Source organism: Harpia harpyja, chromosome 16 (genome assembly GCF_026419915.1).
Source record: "Harpia harpyja isolate bHarHar1 chromosome 16, bHarHar1 primary haplotype, whole genome shotgun sequence".
In the NCBI taxonomy this organism is placed as follows: Eukaryota; Metazoa; Chordata; class Aves; order Accipitriformes; family Accipitridae; genus Harpia; species Harpia harpyja.
Window position 1 is genome coordinate 4,860,745 of NC_068955.1, and position 23,328 is coordinate 4,884,072.

Consider the following 23,328-nt stretch of genomic DNA (forward strand, 5'->3'; position numbering starts at 1 on the left):
CCCTGGTGTCCCCCAGGGCAGAGAGGACAGCCCAGGGCAGAGCCAGCTTTGCATAGTTGTGGTGTGGGGCTCTGCAGGGCCCTGTGGCCACGCTGGGGGGGTGGGGGGGGTGGACGGGGGGGGGACAGTCCAGCAATGGGCAGGGATGCTGGCACCAGGCGGGGACGCTGGCAGCGGCTGGCCTCTTCTCCGCCTGGCCCCGGGGAGGACGAGGGCAGCATCTCCCCAGCCCGGGGCGCGCGGTGGCCTCAGATCCTGGTGCAGCGGACAGAGAAGAGTGCATAGCAGAAAGGGCCTGGGCGGGTTTTGCCTTTGGGGGGGGGTCCAGCCCCTTACAGCCCCCAGGGGAGTGGGGTGCAGGAGTGGGGGGGGGGGTGTGCCCCAGTGCCCACCCTGCTGCACCCATGCCGGGTGGCAATGCCATGGGGAAGGGTTGGCCCTGCACCTGGGAATTGGGTGGGAGCTACCGCAGGGGAGAGATGGGGGGGCACAGGTTTTCTGCAGCTGTGGCCCCCCCCTTGCACCTCCACCCCAGCTACACGAACCCCCCCCCGGACACGAGACAGACACCACCTCGCAGAGTTTAATTGGGGCAGCCCGAGCTACAAGTCTCACCCCACGGCACACGACACGCACCCCCCTCCCCAAAACAACACACAGAAGGGGGGGCAGGGCTGGGAACCCCCCCATACACCCCCACAGCAACACAGAGGCACAGCAAAAGCACACAGCAAGGCCCTGGCTCCGCTCTCCGGCCGGCATGGAGGGGCTGGGGGGGCCGGGGGCGGGCAGGGGCTGGGGGGTTCAGAGCAGGGGGCTGGGTGCTCCAGCCAAAATGCTACAGGGAAAAGCCACCTGAGAGCACGCCCAGGGAAGGGGGGACCCCAACCCCCCCCCCCAGCAAGCCCCAAGGCTGGGGGGGGGCAATGGGCAGGGGGTGCCCCGGGGGGGGGGGGGGGGCTGCTGGGTGCTCTCTAACTGGGGCCAAACTGGGCCCTGCAGCTACCATCCTGCCAAGGGTGCTCAGGGGGAGGGGGGACTTGCACCCTGCCACCGTGGGGCTGGGGGTCGGGGGCACCTCGCGCAGGTGGCAGAAGGGGCACGGAGGTACCAAGGGGCTGTGCATCGGCTGCATCCCAGCAGGGGCTCCATGCACGAAAGGGGGCTGAGGGGGGACACCCCTTTCCCTTCCACCGCTAACAACTCCAGGAAAACAGCAAACCAGCCGGGAAACCCCCCTTCATGCAAACCAGGAGAGAGGGACCACGCCATTCCCCCCTGGGGAGGGACGAGGGAAGGGAGAAGCTCTGGGGGTGCAGGGGGGCAGCCCCCTCCCCATCGCCACCAGCACCCAGAACCTACTGGTTGTCCTCTCTGGCAGCGTGGCAAGGAAAAAGAGAGGGGGCAACGGCCCCCCACGTTAGACACGGCGAGCCCCATGGCACACAGGCACGAGAAGAGCATGGGCCCCCACTTGGCTGACCCTCAGAGGGATGGATTTGGGGTCCCGCGCTCCCCACAGGGCTCAGAGTCAGGATCCGGCCAGGCAGCAACAGACAGAGGCGGCGGCAGGACAGCCGGACACCAGCGAGGGGACAGGCAGGGGAGGACGAGCCCCTCCATCTCCCAAATCCTCCCCCCCGCCGGGCGAGGACGGACCGGCACAAACAGCCACGGGAGACAACACTCAGCTGCGAGACAGGACACGGCCAGACGGGCCACGGAGCCCCACGGACCGGGGCTGACCCCCATTTTTGGCTTCATGGGTGGGCTTGGCCAAGGCATGAGCTGGCGCGGGTCCCCCCACTCCATCCCGGCCGGGGACGCGGAGCCTTACAGCGTTTGGTAGGTGCTGTCCTTCGACTTGATGAACTTGATGATGAAGAAGACCACGGCTTGGACGCTCAGCACCAGCACGATGCCACCGATGAAGCTGGCCGTGTCAAAGCGGGTGGGTGAAATTCGGGGCTGCTTGTCAACGGGGCACTGGTGGTGGTGGTCTCTAATGGCAGGGGAAAATGGGATGGTGGGGTTATGGGTGCTTTTGGCATCCCTGGGGTATGATGCCCCTGCCAAGGAGAAAGGATTTGGGGTCTCACAGACCCCAGTGTCTGCACAGGGCTGGGATGTCCCCATCAACATGCGATGCCAGGATGGGCTCAGCCCCTTCCCATGCCAGAGCAGCCAGCACCGCACAGGAGAGGAGCCAGCGGTGAAAGGATCCCAGTGGATCAATAATTCAGAGGGCTCCAGGCTCCGGTTACCCGCTGTAATTTAGCCCAACGCTCTCCAGTTCCCGCTTACGGAAGAGGCTCCTGATCTGCTTCCAGCCCCTGCTCCAACCCGGCTGGAGACAGCACTTCCCAGCAAGGATGGCAGCAGGACTGATTCTTGGGGGGGGGCTGAAGGGTGTTATGACCCCCCCAGCCCCATCCTGGCATCGCTGTAGCCCATGGCAGCATTGATCAGGCAGAGAGGAGGGATGGGGATGGAGCTGTGACCCTGGGGACAGCGCTGCACCTCCTGGGGCACAGCCAAGTTGAAGCTCCATGGATGCAACCCCAAGAGCGGCTCTGCTCATCCCCTCCCCAGGGATGCAAAAAACAGAGGGAAGTGGCTTATCCCATCCCACTGGCTACTGTCCCCTGGGACACCCAGACCCCCCACCCCATCCCATGACCTCCCACCCCCCCAGACCCACTCACTTGGGGAGTGTGTCGCCGGCTCTTTGCTATGGGACCACGGAGGCTCTTCGGTGGGGGACTTCAGCGCTGCCGGAGGCAGTGACAGAGGGAAGGGGGGAAAAAAGGTTGTCAAGGGACATCGCCATGTACCCCCCGCCCCACGTCCCTGTCCCAGAGGTGGGATTTCATCCCCACGGTGCCGGCACCCACGGCAGCACCTCCTTCCCGAAGGCTGCTGGGTCTGGGGGGGGCTGCTGGGGTCCAGAGGGGGACCCCGCTCTCGCGGGGGGAGCGGGGTTACCTCGACACAGGGTGCTGGTGTTGTAAAGCACACAGGCCTCCCGCGCTGCCACTCCTCTCTGCATGCAGCTCCCCATCTCTGCAGGAAGAGGGAGCGGGGTTTTCCCAAGGGATCCCCGGCAAACCAGCCCATGGGGGCACCCAGTGCAACCGCTGGCATTTGGGCCCAGGGCTGCCCTGGGCACCTGAGGGTTTGGGATGGTGAGGACTCGTTCCCAGGGGTGGGTGTCCATCCGAGGGGCTGCGAGCTGGGGCTCGCATCTGCACCCCCGCAGGGAAGAGTCCCAAACAAGGGCTTTATAAACTGGGAGCAGCACACACCAAAATCCTGCACCCCTGCCTGCTGGGCTGGCACGGATCCCCTGCCTCCCCCTGGGATGGGTCAGGTGAGATGGACCTTGACCATGGAAAGCAACTGGGACCAGGCACCCAAGGGTGCTGAGCTGCCAGCACCACCCCAGCACGGCCCCAGCCCAGTGGCAGGGGCTGCGGAAGGCTGGTGGCAGGTAGGAGCCCCTCGCTGTACCCCCACACAGCTGAGCCCCCCTCACCTGGCTCCTCGGGGGTCCCACAGCCCATCCAGATGCAGCCGGTGGCGTTGTGCGAGGCGGTGCTGGCCGTGCATGTCTCGCAGGACCTCAGCTTGCTGCACTCTCCTGCCAAAGCCGGGGGAAAGGGGTGAGGTCCAGGCCAGCATCCGTCCCCAAATCAGCTGGGGTGGGGGCTGGACCCTCTGCTCCACGGAGGAGGATTTCTCACCATGCAGCAGGAGGGATGAAGGCACGTCTCGCAGCACCAAAACCATCAACTGACCCATCCTGGCCGGCTGCAGGTGTCTGTAGCATCACAAGCTCTCCAGAGAGGGGACATCCCGCACCCCACAGTCCCCAGCACCCACAGCCACCCGGGACACACAGAGCTCACCCCATCGCCCGCAGCCATGGTGGGCTGCATCACAGGGCAAACCCACCCCAGCCTGGGTTCTTTTGGTGGAGGTTTAAAAGAAACGAGGCAGCAGCACCAGCCCAGCTGCTCCCAGTAGCCTGGCTGGGGTTACTCAAGCAGCATTACCCCCTCTGCCCCCCCCCAGACCACCCCCACAGGACCCCCCACTCCCCATTGCCCCAGCAATGGTGGTGAGTCACTTGGGTGTTTGCGGAGCTGCTCTGCCACGAGCTCTTCCCCCCCCCCCCCACACACACACTCATCATTAATTTACAGCGATGACTGTCGGCGAGGGAGGCTGCAACGAGGAGCCACGGCCGGGCCCTGCCTGCATCTCGCTGCGTCCCAACGCCCACGTTTGCACCATCCCAGGAAAGAGCTGGGAGCCATGCCATTCCCACCCTGGACACGTTTCCAGGCTCTCAGGGGACAAACAACCCCTCCCAGGGCTTGCAGGAGGGTGCTGGGGCTGGTAACCCCCTGCATTGGCTTCCCAGGGGTCTCAGCCACGCAGGGACCGACCTGGCCTCACGCTTGGCTTTGCCTGCATGCCATCCCTGCTGGCAGTGCTTTGCACAGCCAAAACCATACCACCTCCCTTTGGGGTGGGCAGCTCCAGCCCCCCCCCCCCCCCCCCAGCTTTTAGGGTCCTCCTGGTCTCCTGGGCCATGCCTGGCTGAATCCAGAGGCCCTTTCCTTCCCCCAGTGCCCCCCCAGAGCAAAAGCAAAGAGGGCAAACTGGTGGTGTAAGGCACGATGTGGGATGCTGCCCGACCCATTGCCATGGCTACGGCGTGGTGGGCACGCCGCCGGGCCCCCCCTCCAGCATTTAGAGACCTGCTGGGAACCAATGGGAAAGTAGGACTTTGTTCACAAGGGTTTCAAGGCAGGTTTATAATTTAAGTTATTTTTATCGCGGCAGGCACAGGAACAGACGTTTGAGCCCAACGTTGTCAACTCCCGCTCCTTCCGTCAGGTGTGAGGAAGGAGAGGGAAATAAAGGGGGGGCAGCAGGGCCTGCTGAGGTCAGCCTCATCCCGATGGGTGCTCTGGGAACACACGTGGGTCCCAGTGGGACAAGTCAGGGTGGAAATGTCTCCCATGAGCAGCGGGGGGATGGGAGAAGGGGAGCAAAAGCAAGCCTGGGGTTTGCATAATTCATGCCCGGAGTTGCAGGCACCCCGGGCAGGAGGATGACGGCTCCGCTCCCCCACCACAGAAACCGCCACGAACCACGAGATCCCCCCTGCTTTTTGGAAAGGGGGGCCAGACCCCTGCACCCCACTTGTCCCACCGCAGCCCAGGGGACCCCTCCAGGCCCTGGGGGTCCCAACCTCCCCCCAGCTGGCACCAGGAGCAGGGACCCCTCTCCCCCCCAAACCGGGGCCAGCCAAGGAAACAGGGTTCTCCCAGCCCATCACAGGCGAGGGGACCCCCCCCCCCAAAAAAATAGAACCCCTCCCAAAAAGTTCAGCTGCCCCAAAGCTGCAAACTCCCCCCACCCCCCCCTCGCTCCCCGGCCGTACCTGCGCGGGTGGGTGCGGGTCCCTGCGCGCAGAGCAGCGCGCAGAGCAGCGCGCAGCGCAACGCCCCGGCGTACGGCGGGGCCATGGCCCCGGCCCGGTTGTGCTGGGCTTAGCCAGGCTCAGCTCTCAACCCGGCTCGGTTCGACCCGGTCCCAGCGGGAGGTGTCGGCTGCGAAGCCGCGGAGCTCCCGGGAGAGCGGAGCGGAGCCCCGGGCACATGCGCGCCCGCGGGAGGCGGCCCCGGTGGCGGAGGGGGGAGGTTGTGGGGGGGGAGGCCCCGCCTTGTCCCGCCCAGCCCCGCCCCGGGGGGCCCGGCCCATGGGGGGGGGCCCCGCTCCGGGGGTGCAGTCCCCTTTAGTCGCCCCCCTCCCGCTGCCTGCACGCTGCCGTGACCGTGGGAAAGGCAGGGCTGGCCCGGTCCCGGGGGGGCTCTGGAGCGTCGGGAGCTGCAGCCCCAGCACGCCCTGCTTCCCTGAATGCACTGCGCTGCACACGCTGCATGCACTGCACACACTGCACACTGCCTGCCCGCTGCACACCCTGCACTCACTGCACACACTGCACTCACTGCACATCCTGCACTGCGCACCCTCCACTGCCCAACCTGAACACACTGCACACTGTCTGTGCACTGCACAGCCTGCACGCACTGCACTGCATACCCTGCACTCACTGCACACCCTGCGCTCACTGCACATCCTGCACTCCACACCCTGCACTGCACATGCTGAATACACTGCACGCTGTCTTTGCACTGCACACCCTGCATGCACTGCACACCCTGCACTCACTGCACACTGTCTGTGCACTGCACACCCTGCACGGGCTGCACACCCTGCACTCACCGCACTCATTGCACACTGCGCACTGCACACCCTGCCCTCACTGCACACCCTGCACTGCACACCCTGCCCTCACTGCACACCCTGCCCTGCACACACAACGCACTGCCCCAGCACTGCGTGCCCTGCGCACCCTGCACTCACTGCACACCCTGCACTCCCTCGCTGCACATCCTGCGCTGCACACCTTGCACTCACTGCACTCACTGCATGCCCACAGCCGGCTGAACACCCTGCAACCCCCCCCCCCCGCACCCCCCCCAAGCCCGGGGCACCGCCACCCTCCCCGGGGCCGCGCCGTCGCGGCGGCGTTCAGCACCGCGAACAGCTCCCGCCGGGCCGGACCGAGCCGAGCCGAGCCGGACCGAGCCGAGCCGAGCCGAGCCCTCCCTTGCCCCCCAGCCCCAGGCCGGGCTCCGAGGGAGCGGCTGCAGCCGAGCCCAGGAGCACCGGGAGCTCCCGACCCCCGGGGTCCCGGCAGCGCCTCAGCCCGGTCCGGGCACCCCGGGACTGGCCCCCCCCCCCCCCCAAACCCCCCCCCCCCCCGCGGCGGGGGCAGGTTGCCGGGGAAGGCCTGAAATGCACCGGGCTTCGAGGAACCGGCGCAGGGGAGAGTCCCGGGGGTGCGCACGCCTTCTCCCTCCTTCTCCTCCTTTCCCCGGGGAGGAGGGCTCCCTGCCAGCCGCCCTTCCCGCAGCCCCCCCCCCCCCCCCGGCCGGGCCAGGCCTTCCCGGTTCTCCCGGCAATGAATTATTCAGGCCCGCGTGGGAAAGCCGGGCCGCGGGGACCTGCTGGGGAAGCGGAGGGGGGCTGCGCACCCCCGGCTGTGCGGGGGAGGACTCACCTTCGCCACCCCCCCCCCCTTTTTCCCCGGGCCGCCCCCTTCCACACACCCCACGCCCAGCGTGCAAAGCCCCCAAACCTCTGCAATAGGGGGGCGGGGGGGGGGGAGCCGGCGCCCCCCTCCTCTGCAGCACGGCTCTGCAAGGGCTTTGCAAGGACGCGGCGGGGGGACCCGGGCTGGCGTGGGGGGGGGGTCCCGGGGGCGGCGTGGGCCTGGGGTTGTGGTGTTGGTGGGGGGGCGGCGAGCGGGCGGGGGGGCCGGGGGGGGTGGCGGTGATGTCTTTTTTTTTTTTTTTTTTTTTATGAATGGGCTGCTCCATCCCCGGCGCGATTACTATGCGGCGCGCGCGCGCCCGCGCTGCCTCGCGGGGCGCTGATTGGCTCCGGCGCGCCATTGACGTCACAGCAGGGAGAACGGGGCTGGGGGGGGGGGGGAGGAGGAGGTTGCGGGGGGGGGGGTGGTGGTGAGTCACCCCCCCCACCCCACCACCACCTCCCCCCCACCCCACGCCACCACCACCACCATCAACCCCCCCCCCCCCCCCCCGGCGGTCACTATAACTCGGCGGCGCCCATGGCAGCGGGCCCCCAGCCCGGGCCACGGCCGAGCATCCCGGCAGGTGAGTGCCCAGCACCGGGGGGGGGGACGACACGGACACCGGTGGGGACACACACACACGGACACCGGTGTGTGGTGTGGGGGGGTGAGCACGCTTGGGCAAAGCGCAGCGCTATGGGAAGGAGGGCGAGGGGCAGCCGTGTCCGTCTGTCGTCGGCGTCGTCCCTGTGTCCCCCCGCCCCGGGGTTGTGCTGCCTGCTCGGCTGCCCAGACCCCCAAGGCAAGGGGGGGGTGGGATTCCTCTCGGTTGGGGGGTGCGTGGCGGGGGGGCGGGAGAGCGCCTCTCCCCACCGGGGTGCCGGTCCCGGGGGAGGGGGGCTGCCCCCTTCACCTGCTGTTTGGGATCCCCTCAGTTTGGCCCCGAAGCCCTCAGGGGGGGTTGAGGGGGGGGGTCGAGCCAGGGCCGGTCCTGCTCCCCTGTATTTATCCACCAAAATCACGCAGTGCAGAAACCCCGGCAGCCAATGCAGGCAGGAGCAGGCTGAGTGGGGGTTCCCCCCTGCCCGCCCCCTTTATTCACCTATTTATTTTTCTTTGCTTGCAAAAGAATTAAAACCAAACCACCTTGTCCAGAAAAATCCCCTCGGAGCACCCCCTCAACACACACCGCTCTGTCCCCCTCCTGGAGACAACTTTTGGGGGGAGGCAGGACTGTCCCTGGCTGGGTGGCACAGGGACAGCTGGGGTGGGTCCCCACCGCAGGCAGTGGGTGCTGAGGAGGGGGCTGTTCTTGCTTTTGGCTGCGGCAGGTCAGCCTCCACCAGCATGATGGAGGAAGGGCCCCCCAACTCCAGCGAAGACCAGCAAGGCTGGTTCACGGCCAGGAACGGCAGCGGCAGCTCCTTGGACCTGGAGTCTGTGGTGCAACCCCTCGCCTTGAACCCGTGGGACGTCGTCCTCTGCATCTCCGGGACCATTATCTCCTGTGAGAACGCCATCGTGGTCGTGGTCATCTTCTACACCCCGGCTTTCCGGGCTCCTATGTTCCTCCTCATCGGCAGCTTGGCCACCGCCGACCTCCTGGCCGGTTTGGGGTTGATCCTGCATTTTGCCTTTGTCTACTTCATCCCGTCGGAAGCGGTCAGCCTGCTCACGGTTGGGCTTCTGGTCACCTCCTTCACGGCCAGCGTCAGCAGCTTGCTGACCATCACCATCGACCGCTACCTGTCCCTCTACAATGCCCTGACCTACTACTCGGAGAAGACGGTCACCAGGACTTACATCATGTTGATCCTCACCTGGGGAGCCTCCATCTGCTACGGGCTCCTGCCCATCATGGGCTGGAACTGCCTGAAGGAGCCCTCCACCTGCAGCATCGTCAAGCCCCTGACGAAGAACCACCTCATCATCCTCTCCGTCTCCTTCTTCATGGTCTTTGCGGTGATGCTCCAGCTCTACGTGCAGATCTGTAAGATCGTCTGCCGGCACGCCCACCAGATCGCCGTCCAGAGACATTTCCTGGCCAGTTCCCACTACGTCACCACCCGAAAAGGCATCGCCACCTTGGCCGTCATCCTGGGCACCTTCGCTTCGTGCTGGCTGCCCTTCGCCATTTACTGTCTCCTGGGGGATTACAGCTACCCGGCCCTCTACACCTACGTCACCCTCCTCCCCGCCACCTACAACTCCATGATCAACCCCGTCATTTACGCCTTCAGGAACCAGGAGATCCAGAAAGTGCTGTGGACCGTGTGCTGCGGGTGCTTCTCCTCCACCATGCCTTTCCGGTCCCGCTCCCCCAGTGACGTCTGACACGTCGTCCCCCCCCTCCCCAGCCTCTCTGCACCTTTCACTTACCGATTGCAGTTGGGGGATTTTCTTTTTTTTTTTTTTCCCCCTTTTCATTCCCAGAGACACATCGCAGGAGCTCTCAGAAGCAAGCAGCTCTTCCCAGCCCCGTCCTTTTGGGCACAACCCCTTCTCTTCCTCTATTTTTCCACTTTTTGAATTTACAGGAGAGAAAAACATATTTTTTATCCATAATATAACCTATATTTATGCGTGCGCGCGTGAGAGAGAAGGGAGATATCCTCATATTTTCTTTAAAACTATTTATGATGCTTTATTTTTTTAAGGGGGGGTGATACCAGGAACATTCGCTCCCCTCTTGCTTTTTTTACAGCCTCATTATTTACCTCAGATAGTTAAAATATATTTTGTACGTTTGGGGGAGGGGGGGAGACTCACTTGCCGGAGGAGGAGGGACTCAAACCCACCCCCTTCTCCCAGCTGTTCATCCATTTATTTATTATTTTTTAATTATTATTTAATATGATTTTAATGCCGCCCTCCCGCCGGCCCAGCGCTGGGGCTTGCTGCCCTCTAGTGCTCGCTGCCTTTGGGCAGAGGGTGCTGCCGGAGGCTCTGCACCCCCAAACCCAGCAGCTTTGGGGGCCCCTGGGTACTGCCCCCCCTCCCCATGGCACCCAGGGGTGCCCCCCCCCCCGCCAAAGCCTTTATTTGGATTTGCACATTTTTTGGGTGGGTGGGGGAGATGGATGCGAAGAGGCCCCTTGGGATGGGGACCCCTTGGTGGGATGCTGCAGAGCGGGGTAAGGGGAGGGGGGGGCTGCTTCTATGTTTACAACCGTGGGGAGGGGGAATAAAAGTAATTTGTGATACGAGATGCGGCTGTTTGATGCTGGGGAGGGGATGGGGGGGGGGAAGCAGGTTGAGGTCCCCGCACCGTCACCCCGAGTCCAGGCAGGGCCTTCTCCCCGCTCCCTTTCCCTGCGCCCGGTTAAGAAATCCCAAGCGACAGCACTACCCCCACCCATCACATCCAGTTAGCAGGAGCCAGCCCTGGGGGAGCAGCACCGAGGGCCCCGGCCATCCTCATCCTCAGAGTGGTCCAGCAGGCAGAAGGGCTGCATCCAGCCTTGTGCTGTTATTGCTGCCTCCATCACAGCAAGACCACGGGCAGCTGCCTGCACCCCGGCCCCTCTCCTGCCAAAGGTGGCACGGGAGGGCTCCGGGCTCTGCCCGGGACCCCTGCGCCAAGGTGCCCATGCTGCGAGAACCACCATGCAAATACGGTCTGGGATGCCCGTCATTGCTGCCCACACCGTTTGCATGTGGCACTCATCGCAGGGAAGGCAGGGTTAACGATGGCAAAGCTAATTAGGGCAGCTCGTCCCCTCCGGTAGCAGGGCTCTGTGCCCCGAGAGCCCCCCTGTGCCCCTGCCCACTCCGGTCAGGGAGCAGCAGGTTTCTTACAGGCATTTGTGCATCCACAGACACGCCGGGATGTGGCAGAGCCCAGGGCTGAAGAGCAGCCGGAGCCCGGCTGGGTGCTGCGGCACGGGCGGCGCAGAATGCGTGCCGGTCTCCAAGGCTTGGCTTCACCTTGGGCTCAGGGACCTGGTGGCAGCCCGGAGGGTTGGTGCTGTTTATTGCAAAGGAAATAAAGATTTCCTTCCGCTTCTCGGCCGAGCTGAGCGCTGGAAAGGGGTTATGGCAGCAAGCGTCGAGGGGAGATGGGGCTGGCGAGAGGCTGAAGGACCCGCAGACAGACATCTGCTGCTCTCCAGGGGCTGGGCTCAGCGCTGGCGTCGGGGAATTTGGGGGTCCCTTTGTCCCCACCAACGTTAAGCCAGGAGAAAAGGAGCAAAGCTCAGGGGTTGGAGGCACCTATCGTGCCCCAGGGCTGAGCTGAGGACCCTCCATCCCTCAGCCGGGGGATAATTCCCGAGCTCACCTCCCCCAGCAGTAAAAAATCCTGTAATTCCCAGCCCGGCTTTATTCATGGGCAGTTTATACCTGGTTGTTCTTATGTCAACATTGTACGGCAGCTTAAATAGCTTTTCTCTCCCTCGTGCTTCCCCTGCTGATGTTTTCAGAGGGAGCAGCCGCAGCCCCTTTGCTTCTCCACGGTGGGCAAGCCTGGCCGGTCCCTTCTGCTCCCTGGGGTCCCTGTCATCTTCCCTGGGGACAGGGTGACACGCTGGGGTTCGCTGCAGGGTGTGCAAGCATGTGGCATAAAGGCAGCACCATGCAGGTCTGCTGGGACCCCCCCTCAGGCTCCCACCCACCACGGCCGGCGGTGGGGTGGGCACAGGGCTGCAGCACCCAGCTCCTGGCAGGGCTGCGCTGGAGCTGATGGGGCTTCCCAAATTCTTCTGGGGGAGGGATACTCACAGGACTCGGGAACTGGGGTGAGCCTGGCATCAAAAGCCACCACGACCCAGCCCCAGTAACTCAGGAACCCTCGGAACTGGAGGCCACACTGAGCCCTCGTACCCACCACCATGGGTCCCCCGAGAACGTCACCCCTCGCAGCCCCGTCCCCTGCTGCCACCAGACACAACGGTGGCCATCGATCAGCGCGTGGCTGCCCTGTGTGCCACTTCCCGGCTTGGAAATGCACCCTTCGGCTCCTACCTGTGTCCAATTCCCTCCTGCCAGGATGGATGAGGAAAGCCGAGGCTGAACGTGGGGGTGCAGGAAGCCGAGACCCCAACCCTGCCGTGGGGCTGGTTGCTCTCCTGGCACACCAGCCAGTGACTCTGGAGATGTTCCTGGCTGCTCCCAGGCCTTCAGGGAACGGAGCAGGCGGCACCGAGCGGGGAGGTAAACAGCCCGCAGCAGGGCCCAGCCCGCTCCCTTTTTTGGTGGAGAAAGATGCAGAAAGCGGAGGTATAAAAAAACAGTCAAATCCATCCGAGAAGGCGCCCGAGCGCTGAGCAGCCACCCCCACGCCGCCGATGTGAAGGAGAGGCTCGGGAGGGACCGATGGCCCATCTTTGGGGTTAAAATATGAGCTAAGAGGCTGCGAGCAGGATAAAGGCACTGGTGTGCCATCACCCCAGCTGTGCATGCACATCTGGCAGGCCCAGCCCTCCCCAGGCACCCCCTGCCCAGCACCACAGCTCCCAGCAGATGCTGTAAGCCACAGGCAGCCTCTTGCCTCCAAACCCTGCCTATGCTGCAGTGAGGGCATGGGGGTCCGGGCAGGTTTGTTTTTTTTTTTGCCCTTATCTGCTGCGGGCAGCCCCTGTCCCATTGGCAGCAGCTGGACTCAGCTACAGCTCCACCGCCTGCCCTTTGCCACCTTGCCAGGAGCAGCGATGCCGGGCAAGAGAGCTGGCAGTAACCATGGCAAAGCCATGGCCGGTCCCTGCCAGGCAAGAGCCACCCGCTAAGGAGCCTCCACGCAAGCCCTGGTACCGAAAACACGGCGGCTTTGCCAGATTGGAGGAGGGAGGGAGGGAGGTTGCTGCTACCCCAAAACCTCCCACCAGCACCCCGAACCCCAACTGATGTGCCTGGGGCAGAGCCGAGAGCTGCCCATCGCCCACACCGCATCCTAGGGATGGGTCTCTGCTCCCAGTGATTTACTGGGGTGCCCATGATGGGTGCATCCCGGCAGGGAGCTTGAGCCCCGACATCCCCCCTGCACCACCGTGGGCGGCCGGGCTGGGAACACCGGGCTACAGGGAGGGCTGAGCAGCCCTGGTTATTGGCCTGGGTTACATTTAAATGAGAAACCTCAGCCCTGGCTTGGGGGATTTTGTTTCCTTGGAAGCAGGAGCAGGCAGGAAATGAAGAAAACGCGGCCCCGCTCGTAAGCATTTTACCAAATGCCGAAGGCAGTGGGGCAGCAGGAGGCATTTCCCGGTGCGGCTTGGGCTGTGGAGCATCGTCCCCGGCCACCACCGGAGCCGTGGCTCTGGGAGGCATCGGCCAGCGTTTCCCGGAGAGGAGAGCCTGTCCGAAAGTGCTGTTCTGGGTGGGAGACGGCAAACAGCAGGGTGGAAAGGAGGTCCGTCCCTAGCACCCTGCAGCCTCCCATTTTATTCCTGCAGCAACATCCGATGCAGAAGGCGGCTTCGTGCCAGGAGCCCTCAGCTGCCCGATCGGGCTGCAGGGACCCAGGGCCGGCAGCACCCTCTGCTCCCCACTGGCAGCTCGCAGAGGACCGGGCTCCCACGCTGGCTCAGGGCTGGGGCTTTGTCTAACTCAACCTGGCCTGGAGACGGCAATGGGGAGCGGAATTTGGCCCTGGCCACAACCCCAGCTCCGCGCCGGCTGCCTTAAGCCCTCCACATGCAGGCGCTGGCCTTTGCGGGAGCGGATGAGCCCAGCGCAGAGCTGCTGCCCTGCCAGACTGCAGAAACTTGAGCTCCAAATACATAATTCCTCTGGCACCCCGTGGTTATTTGTGAGCTGCTGTGAGCAGATGGAAGAGTTACAGATAAAGCCATCCGCAGCACGGGAGCCGATTGCCTTCCCCACACAACCGCGTAGGCAACAGCAAAGGCAGGGAGGAGAGAAAAAAAAAAAAAAAAAGGCAGAAAGAGAGCGAGAGAGAAGGAGTCAGCCATTTCTACAGGGGCTGAGCTGCCATCTCAGCACACCTACGTGCAAGAAATGGGGACTCTCTGCTGGCAACGGGCCCTTCCCGGGGAGTTGGAAGAGGGTAGTGCTCTCCCACCACCCATGGATGCTTGGCTAACGAAGGCAGCGCGAGTCGGGGGTGACATTGGCAAGGCAGAGCGCTGCCACACACTGGGAGAGCAGGCTGTTAACGCTGATCAGAGCTGGCAGCGCCTGCACTCGCTTTGGTCCCAGAGGGGGAATTAAGGGAGAGAAGCTGACGTCAGTGGTGGAAAGGACACGCAGCCCACTCGTCCAAGGCAGCCGGCAGCATCTTCTGGGTGTTGCTAACACCACCTTGAAGGAGAAAATTAAATAGGTCTTTGGAGACAGGGGCTCCTGTGAAGCCAGAGCCCGGCCAGCTGTGATCCGGTGCCGAGCCCCGTGGAAGAGACAGACAGGCAAACACATCAAAGGCTGGGGCCAAGGCCAGAGTGCCAAGGCACAGCAGAACCCGAGAGACTCTCCCCCAGCTGCAGCAGCTCCTCCATAGGAAACTGCTGCTCACAGAAGGGGCTCAGGCTCCGAGAACACCGGCACACGATTCATCTCGCTGCTGGGCTTTTCCTCCCCGTAATGAGCTAAACCCCGGGCCAGGGAGCAGCAGGAGAGGGGAGGCTTCTCGGTCTGCAGGAGCTCTCCCCGGCTCCGTGGGTTGCTTGTACACCCACCCCTCCAATTCCCAAAGATGACTTTCAAGGGCCAGTGGTAACCCAAAAGCGCAGGGCTGTGTGCTAGTGTGTACCCCAAAAAAGCAGAGGCACCAAGTTTGCCCTGGCCACGGCCACACCCATCCAGACAAGGGAGCCGGGGGCACTGGCTGCTCCTCCCGGATTTGAGATGGAGCCAAGAGCCGGGACGCGCAGCGCCAGGGACGTGGAAGCCCAAGAGATCCCTCCTTTCCCCTGCCCTCCGTGCCCCAGCACGACTAAAGGGCTTGCTTGTTCAGAAGCTGGCAAGGCCAATTAATCTAATGAGGTTTTGCAGCCAGGGACTATTGTCAGCCAAGAAAGGCACAGCGCTGCAGAGCGAGCGCACGGGTGTCTCCTAGAAGCCAAGGGAATTTGGCAGAGCAAAGCTCGCGGTAAAAGCAGGGACGAGGAGCAGCAGGGACGGATCCTTTTGTTGCTCTCCACCGACCGGCAAGAAAATACACCCGCACAACAGGCTCACGTACCAAGCCCAGACAAGGCACCTGAAAACAGGGCCAGGAGCCATCGCTGCTGCGGCTGGGGCCAGGCAGATTAACTGCCTAAGGGACCTTGAGCAGCTGAAATGGAGGCAAAAAAAGCAGAAGCAGCCCCCTCCCACCCCAGCTGCAGCAGCTCCGCTCTTGCAAGATGGAGCATGGGCTCATTTCGTATGGCAGGGAGCACACACGGGAGGCTGGTAGCTCCTCCTGGATAGCGCTTCCTTGGCGCGGTTACCCACGGCAGGCAGCACTAACTACCACCATCGATAATCCTCAACCCACCTTGGCATGGCTGCATTTCGGTACTGGAAGAGGCTTCTGCGTGGATGGCGTTTGCAAGACAGCTTGGGACCCGCTGGCTTTCTTCATCCCTCTGCCCAGGCACCTGCAGACAGGACGCAGCCCGGGCGCCCTCGATGAAACGTCGAATGCAGCCAGGCTCCCCAGATTACAGCCCAGCAGCCCTGCGAGATGCAGTACAGGACACAAGTTGTACGGGCACGAGCCGCTCACGTGGCTCGGCACCTGCCCGTGCTCCCGGGCAGGAGAAGTCACACACAGACAAGTCGCAGCAGCCCCTCTGGCCGGGACCAGCCACTTTCCACGTGCAAGAGACCACACCGCAGCTCCCCAACACATGCTCGGAGTAACACACGCAGGCACCGATTGGATAGAAAGGTTTTATCAAGTTTACAGTTTTAAAAAAGGATCAAAAAAATTAATTTTTTTGTTTGTTTTTACATGTACATTACAAAAAAATTTGAAATTGGGATCTTCATCCAGGGGTTACTGAGCTGATTATAAAAAAAAAAAAAAAAAAGCAGCAGGAAAGCCTGGCTTACACAGCAACCGACAGGGAACAGCACAGACAGACATTACACGGGAAAACAGAAGGCAGCGGGTCTGCGCTGGGATGCACAGGTACGGACCGGGCTCCACTCCCCCAGCAGCAGCAGCTTTACGCCCGCTGCATCCGTGCAGATGAGGCGGCAGAGTCTGGCCATCAGTGTTTATTTTGCAGGGGTAAGAAAACCAAACAAGTCTACAGTATTTTGCTCATGAGGTTGGTTTTTTTTTTTTTTCTTTTTCCTAAGCAGAGTTTCACTGCTGAAACTCCTTTGGTCTGAAGTGAGTAACCCCCTGCACCCTGAGAGTATCTGTCAAACATCACCCTTCCGACCCCCGGCCTGGCTGGGTCCTTCGAGGGCACTTCCCACCTCTCCTCCCACCATATCTTCTGCTCAGCAATAAACCCCTAAGATACAAGTGGAATAATTACTCTTATAAATATATTTATATCATGTAGGAAAATAAGGCACTTCAGGAGGGTTACAGCTCGTCTAATTCTATGACATTCTAATCAGGAAGAAAAATGAGTTAGTTTCTGAAATGAATTAAAATGAATGTTAATACAGTAATAAAAACATCAGATCCACTTCCCACTTCAAGGCTTTGTTTAAAAAGGAAGAGAAGAAAGCACCCCCTGAAATCCAACAGCAATGAAACCTGACCCAGGGCAGCTGCATCTGCCCCACGCAAGGCCCTGCCAGCTAGCTCCCCGCCAGAGCCTGTCAAGGGCAGGTACTTTCAAACAAGGCACGTTAAATAAGTTCACGGACTGGAAAAAAAAAAAAAAAAAAAAATCCTTTCCCTGAAACGACACTCCGCACAGTTTCTTGGCCATCTGGGACCTCCAGGAGCCCCTTCCCTCGATCTGGTCTGGTGCTTTGGGTCTGATAAGGAGAGGAGAAAGCAGTGAAGGTCACCGACTGCGGATGAGGCTCCAGGCTGAGCCCAGGGAGCCGGGACGAGGCTTTCCCTGCGAGCGTGGGAAGGGGGGCAGCGGGGGAGAGGCTGCCGGGAGCAGCAGCCAAGCACTGCGGGCGAGGACACCGGGAGAATGTTTAACCAGGAGCGCGGCGCCGGGAAGGGGAAGGCAGCGGCGGCCTGCCCAAACTTGCACGCCCCGAGCAAACGGCTCCCAGGACGGGCGAAATGGCTGCTCCGGCTCTGCGTCTCCATACGGACACGGGTTGGGCTGAAATGGAAAGACGGGGGCTCCTCCCGGGCAGGCGGAGAGCGGGGAGGACCCCAGCTGCCAGCTCTCGCTTTTGGCTTTGTGAAATGCTTGAGGTTCGCCCGCCGTGCTGTTCAACCCAGCCTTACACGGAAAAAGGGGAGGAAGGAGTAACTTAACACAAAATGACAAAGATGGCAGGGGAGTCCAGCACAGGCCCTCGGTCTACATGGGGCAGCAGCCCTGCAGTTACAGCACAGCTGCTCTGTCTTGCAAAGGTTGTTTTTGGCACCTCTCCTCTTCCCCTACTGGTTTAAGAAATATTAAGCTTACTTGGTGGCCCAGTGCTCTGCGATTTTGCAACGATACTCAGAGATGGTCACGTTACACCAGTTGTTTCTCAGGGATCTCCACGCTAGGCTCATACCACTTCTTTTTGCAATTGAAAGAGATTTAAAAAAAAAACCAACCAACCTTCCCTACCTGTCCACAACCCTTCTGCTTAGAATCCAGCAGTTTTGATTCTCACCTTGGGATGCGAGTTTGGAAACAGAGGGTGGTTACAGCAGGCTTGCACGGACAAAGCAGCGTCCCTCCTGCTGCCAGGAGGGCCTTGCAAGCAGGCGAGGCAGGCAGAGGAGCCGACTCCACCCGCAGCCATGCTGGATCGCCCACACAGCATCCTTGTGCAACAGGCAGCACGTGGGGCAACTGTGTCCCTAATGCCTCAAGGCACGGCCCTGCCTGACAGACCATCCATCTGGGTCACAGAGAATATGGCACTTTTCTGTATTTCACGTGACAGGAATACTCACTCCCCTTTCCCAACAGGGGCCAAGTCTAGTTAAGGCAATTTAAAATTAACCCAGGTTTGGCATTTGCGAGCTCCTCGCTTCCCTGTGTGATAATGCTGTCAGCCCGGGTTAGCTTAAAGGTCCGTTTTCCCCAGGAACCTGTCTCCAAGAGAAGCCAGAGGAGGATGCTTACAGAAAGAGCAGAAAAACAAGAGGCAGTGATTCTCCTCTAGCCCCCCTTACCCAGCTTGCAGCAATAATCAGTTTGCATTTCCAAGTCCCTACACTGCACGATGGCTCACTGGCACTCGAGGGGTTTGTTCCCTCTTCCAGAACCTGGAACTAGCATGGCTCAGATGTTCCCAGCCCATCGGGATGCTTCACCATCTACGCCCTTTGCATCCTGCCTAGCAGCTGATTTGCAGACAAAATCTGGTGGTGCAGCGGTCCACTAAATCTCTCAGGGTCGCGCTGGATCTCAGCTTGATCCGCACCCCAGAAAAGCCCATCCTCCAGGTCATCATCTGCTTTGTCAAAGATTAAAAATGCGCACGCACACACACGCACATAAGAAATCAGTAAGAACTCAATGGCACAAACTGAAGCCATCAATCAAACCCCAAGAAGGATTTTCAGCAACCTGGCAGCCTCGGGCTGGGCCTGGCGTTCCAGGTATCAGCAACATCATTAAACGAGGCAAGCCAAAGAAGAAAGAACAGGCACAGGCTGGCAAAATACTTTACAATAGGAAAGGCAAAGAGGTTGGAGAGTTGGTCTTAATGGGACGTGCAGCTGGTCCCACCCCACAACAGCTGGACCCACGATCTCCAAAAGGCTTTGGAATTGCTTTCTTGCATGACCCTGAGAGAGTCACATCCAAATTAAAATACCAAAAGCACATCTGTAACATCAGGGGTATTTGTTTCTCGATTTCCAAGATATGCTTACGTTCGGTGTAAGGTAATATAAAACAGCAATAAAACCTAGGTCAGCTAGTTCAAGTTCACCATTTTCTCCCCCTGCCAGTACTGTATCTGTAGTGAGCAGCCTGGGAATTCACAGGGTTAGTGATGAGAAGAAACATTTCCTTAAAAGTAACTAATGAATTATAATAACAAAATTATGGGAAACAACGTAGGTTAGGGCTGATGTAACCGATGGGCAACTCAGTTCACACACTAGATGTTTTTAGGCACACAAACTCCCCTCCTTAGGTGGAAGGGAGGAGGAAGCAAAGGTAATACCAGCATTTTCTGCTACTCAAGTCCCTGTGCAAAAAAGTATGGTCACCCTGCTAGAAAAAGCACCTCTTCAAACTAACTGCAGCATTGCCCTGAACAGGCCAAAGAAGATCAAAGTGCCTGGTGTTCAGAGAACCCCTCCCCACACCATCTCCCTGCTCTAGGCACTTTTTTTTTTAAACACACTCTCAGCATGAATTGGAGAAATCAGCAAAGTGGAGTTTCACCACCACTCAGCGCTGACCACACAGATGTGTCTCAGTGGGGCAGTGGCTCTGCTCTCCCAGAAGCGGGAAGCCGAGCAACCATCCTGCCCTGGCTTTGCATCCCTTTGTGCAAGTCCCCTTTGGCAGACTTGGCGAAGCAGTCCAGGAGATTTGAGGAAGGTAAAGGCAGCTTTTAAAATAAAAGAGTCCCTCCTCACATTGCACCCAATGCACTCCACAGCCCTAGAGCCAGGAAGCGCACCCCATGCAGGGTAGTCTGGAAATAATACTAGGGGGTCAGAGGGGAAAGAATTGTGCACTATTGCCAAAAACTGATTATTTGACAGTGGGATGCAGCAGAGAACAGACATTTAAAGCCCATTTTCTTGCAGCACTACCAGTATTCACTGGAAAGGAAGAGCCATCAGATCAACTGTCTGCTGTTGCAATGAGAAAACTAGCTGAAAATGTCCTTCATCTGAAAGGCCACGCGGCCACAACAGGATCATCCATCTTTACTTTAAAAATCCCTCAGGATGGAGGGTTTATATGTGCTCTGCCTGGTGGCATCGAGAATCTGGAGGTTTAGCTCTATTTTAAATAAGCAACCGTTACACCCCCTCCAGCTAAATCCCAACACCGCATCCTCAGTGTCTGTGAGGAGACCTTTTGGAAAGGCAGAGCACAAAGCCCTGCCAAAGCCAGAGGGGGAGGGAGGGGAGATATGCTGCTGGTTGTCTGAAAACCCTTGGCACATCTTTGGTTACGGGATGAAAAAGAAAGTGGTGGAAGGTTTGGCCACCTGATTCTTTAAGAAGATGTTAACCCAGGAGAGAAGGGGAAGAAGGGGACAGGACTGTGGTTAATCCGACCATTCGTCCTCATCGAACTCCGAAGAGTCGTCCTCAGAGTCGCTGTACTCCACAGCGATGCGGCGTGACAGGATCGTTGCCACATCATTGCCCACAACGTCCCGCTTCTCCTGTTCCCGCTGCTCCTCCACCTTGCGGAGCTGGAAGCCTGTTGGGAAGAAGGCAACAGAGGGGATCATTCAAAGGCTTTGGTCACACTGAAATCTCCAAAGCAGCCATCCCTTTGACACAATCCCCTGAGCAAGGCAGCCTGTCCTCTGCCAGTGAGTATTGGACAGGCTGTGGAATAATGCTGATGGTGAATGACAGCCAAGACAGGCTGGGTGGGCAGGTGGAATGGGAAGCGAATCGTTTCTGTGCTCCTCTGAGGGGTTACACCACTGCTGTTCAATCCACTTGCAAACTTGGACCACACCAATTCCAGTACTGCCATCTCCAAAGGTGCAGGTGGAGGCACAAAACCTTTTGAGGTTGTCGTTAGGGTGGGCAGACAAGGAGGGACCACAAGGAACAGGTCTCAAGCAGCAAGGCAGTCACACCACTGCTCATGAGATGGCTCCCAAGTGCTCTCACTTGGATACTGCGGGGTTTTTCCAGAGGCAAAGGAGAAAGTTGGTATTGAAACAAAGCCTTACCTTGACGAATAGCTGAAAGCAGATCACTCCTGGCATCACTAACCGCAGGCAAGGATGACTTGGGCTTGGAGGCGGAGGTGTCTGAAGGTGGAGGAGGGGGTGGGGGACCATCCAGGCCACTGGAAGACAGAGGCGGTGGGCCAGGAGGAGGCGGTGGTGGAGGGGGAGGCGGCGTATTCCCACTGCCTGGCTGTGGCAGCGGAGGTGGGAGCACGCTGGCATATTCGACTGCTGGAGGGGGTGGTGGTGGTGGCGGGGCAGCAAACTCGGGGTGAGGAGGGAAAGAAGGGGGTGAGGGTGGTGGTGGAGTTCCCGGGGATGGGAAGCCCATGGGAGGTGGTGGAGGGGAGGTGTTTCCCAGCAGTGGTGGTGGTGGAGGTGGCGCCGGAGGGGGAGCAAAGCCTGGCCTGGCTGCTGAGGGGGATCCGATCGGAGGAGCTGGTGGTGGGTGACTTGGGCTAACCAGGCTGGATCGTTTGGTCCCTCCAGAACCGGAACCTCTTTGGTTGTCTACAGGATAGCTGTTGCAACAGAAGGAAAGAGACATAAGGCTATTAGATGTGAGGCCAGATTAGACTGTACAATCTCAATGTTAATGCAAATCATGTGTGTTTGGTGCAGTCCAGACAAAAAAAAAAAAAAAAAAAAAAAAATCTAAGTTCCAGCTTTAACTGGTGTTTCCAAGAGACCTCACTCCTTGGTTTTAGTTCCCTCGCAGCGATTCTTTTGGCCTACACAACCAGAACAAAAGAAAGCTTCTAGGGACTGGCAGAAATGCTATCATCCATCCCATCTCCCAGGCTGACAAGAACATGAGCCATCTCACCTCTCCGCCAGAGGCCAGGCGTCACGTCTGAGCTCAGAGCAGCCTCCTGGCTTAAGAGCTCCTGCAGCAACGCAAGCCACTACCCCTCCACACTGAGGTCAGACTTATGACACGCCAAGCAGGGATGTCTACCGTGATAAATCGCACAAGGACTGGTGGGTGTGCCAGGAAAGCATATGCTCTGAACACCTGCTAGGAACAGATCTCTTCACCGGATTCCATGGCTCAGAGCTGGAGAGCAGCAGCCATGTCTCATAGCTCGCCATGGGGAGTGAAGAGGAAGACATGGAAACCCAACGTGCTCTTAAGGAAAACACCTATTCATGAGCGACTGAATCTCCCATTTATGGAAGCTGTGTTTATACCAGAAAACACTACTGCCCATAAGATACTGTAATATCCTATCTATGTGTAAAGGAAGCCCTAAACTGACATCCCCTTCCACAGTAAGACAGAAAAATAAGGTACTTTTGCTACAAAAATGTCACAATTTTTAACAGTGCACAGTGCTGATCCAAGACAGACTACTGGAGATCAAACCTAGCTCCCAGGGTTCTTTAAAAAACAACCACCAAAACAAAACCAGAGAAAGGAGATCTCTGTGGCTGGCAGAGATCTAAGCAACTGCATAAGGCAGCGTAAGCTTCATCTGAAAGCTCGTTTCTGCTCTGCCCTAGAGGAACATGCTGCAGAGTGGAGGGCTTGGTCTCTTTGACACATCAGAAGAGCCTTTTCTGCAGCATTGCTGCCTTTGGATAAGATGGAGACAAGCTAACACAGTCCTGTCTATCAGACATACTTCCTCCTGTTACTCTGGACTCTGTTTTACTGCCTTTAAAAAAAAGGCTACTCTCTTGTTTCACCCTTTGTGTCTTGAGCTACTGCTGGACCATAATTCTCAACTCTAGAGGTGACTGGAAGTCACCATTTCATCAGATACAAAGCAGCTACCCTGAACTTGCACTGAAGTCTCTGGGAAGAAGTCAGCTGGTGTGCTCAAGTCCTTTAAATTTAACTACATCTACATCTTCAGTGCCCACATCATGCATTTGTCAGAGATCATAGGGCAAATGGTAACAAAAACAGCAGAGAAAGAAAAACCGTTCTTCGCACAGCTCTATCAGGAACGTAAGTCTACATGCTCTGGACCAACTGCATTGGAAAACGCATGCAATGGAGCCAGACCATTAATTGGGACCCCACTCTTCTAGAAAGTGAAATAAGCCTGCTCTACTTCTTGCCCAAGCCCACTGTCCCCTTCTGTATGGGAACAACGATGGTGGTTGGGATTTACGGAGAGCTGTTCTGCCTGTGCCTCTGTCCCTGCCTGCAGTTGCACTTCCCCTCCAGACAGGAGCATTCTCGTTCCCATACAACACCCGTTAGGAAGTTATGCTGAACTATCTCAGCC

The 23,328-nt window shown here is 59.5% G+C and overlaps 3 protein-coding genes across 6 annotated transcripts in view; 1 reads left to right on the forward strand and 2 right to left on the reverse strand.

Annotated features, from left to right (window-relative positions):
- Positions 1 to 887: 887 nt before the first annotated feature.
- Positions 888 to 5,717, reverse strand: CD164L2 (CD164 molecule like 2). Its single transcript, XM_052810608.1, is given in 7 exon segments — positions 888 to 1,374; positions 1,838 to 1,949; positions 1,952 to 2,002; positions 2,706 to 2,771; positions 2,986 to 3,063; positions 3,536 to 3,640; positions 5,456 to 5,717. Coding segments are annotated over 7 exon segments (513 nt in total). The 5' UTR covers positions 5,541 to 5,717; the 3' UTR covers positions 888 to 1,358.
- Positions 5,718 to 7,659: 1,942 nt separating this feature from the next.
- On the forward strand, positions 7,660 to 10,280 carry GPR3 (G protein-coupled receptor 3). The gene is made up of 2 exons (XM_052810607.1): positions 7,660 to 7,760; positions 8,509 to 10,280. Exon 2 carries the CDS (start codon positions 8,525 to 8,527, stop codon positions 9,509 to 9,511), a length of 987 nt encoding a protein of 328 aa, XP_052666567.1. The 5' UTR covers positions 7,660 to 7,760; positions 8,509 to 8,524; the 3' UTR covers positions 9,512 to 10,280.
- A 5,712-nt stretch (positions 10,281 to 15,992) lies between these two features.
- The window catches only part of WASF2 (WASP family member 2), a 33,398-nt gene continuing 26,062 nt past the window's right edge, over positions 15,993 to 23,328 (reverse strand). For all 4 annotated transcript variants that reach the window (XM_052810604.1, XM_052810603.1, XM_052810606.1 and 1 more), the window contains 2 exons: positions 21,092 to 21,612; positions 15,993 to 20,604 (listed from right to left, as the gene is read on the reverse strand). In XM_052810604.1, coding sequence (XP_052666564.1) covers positions 20,447 to 20,604; positions 21,092 to 21,612 — 679 coding nt within the window. In that variant the 3' untranslated portion in view covers positions 15,993 to 20,446. The remainder of the gene's footprint in view (positions 20,605 to 21,091; positions 21,613 to 23,328) is intronic.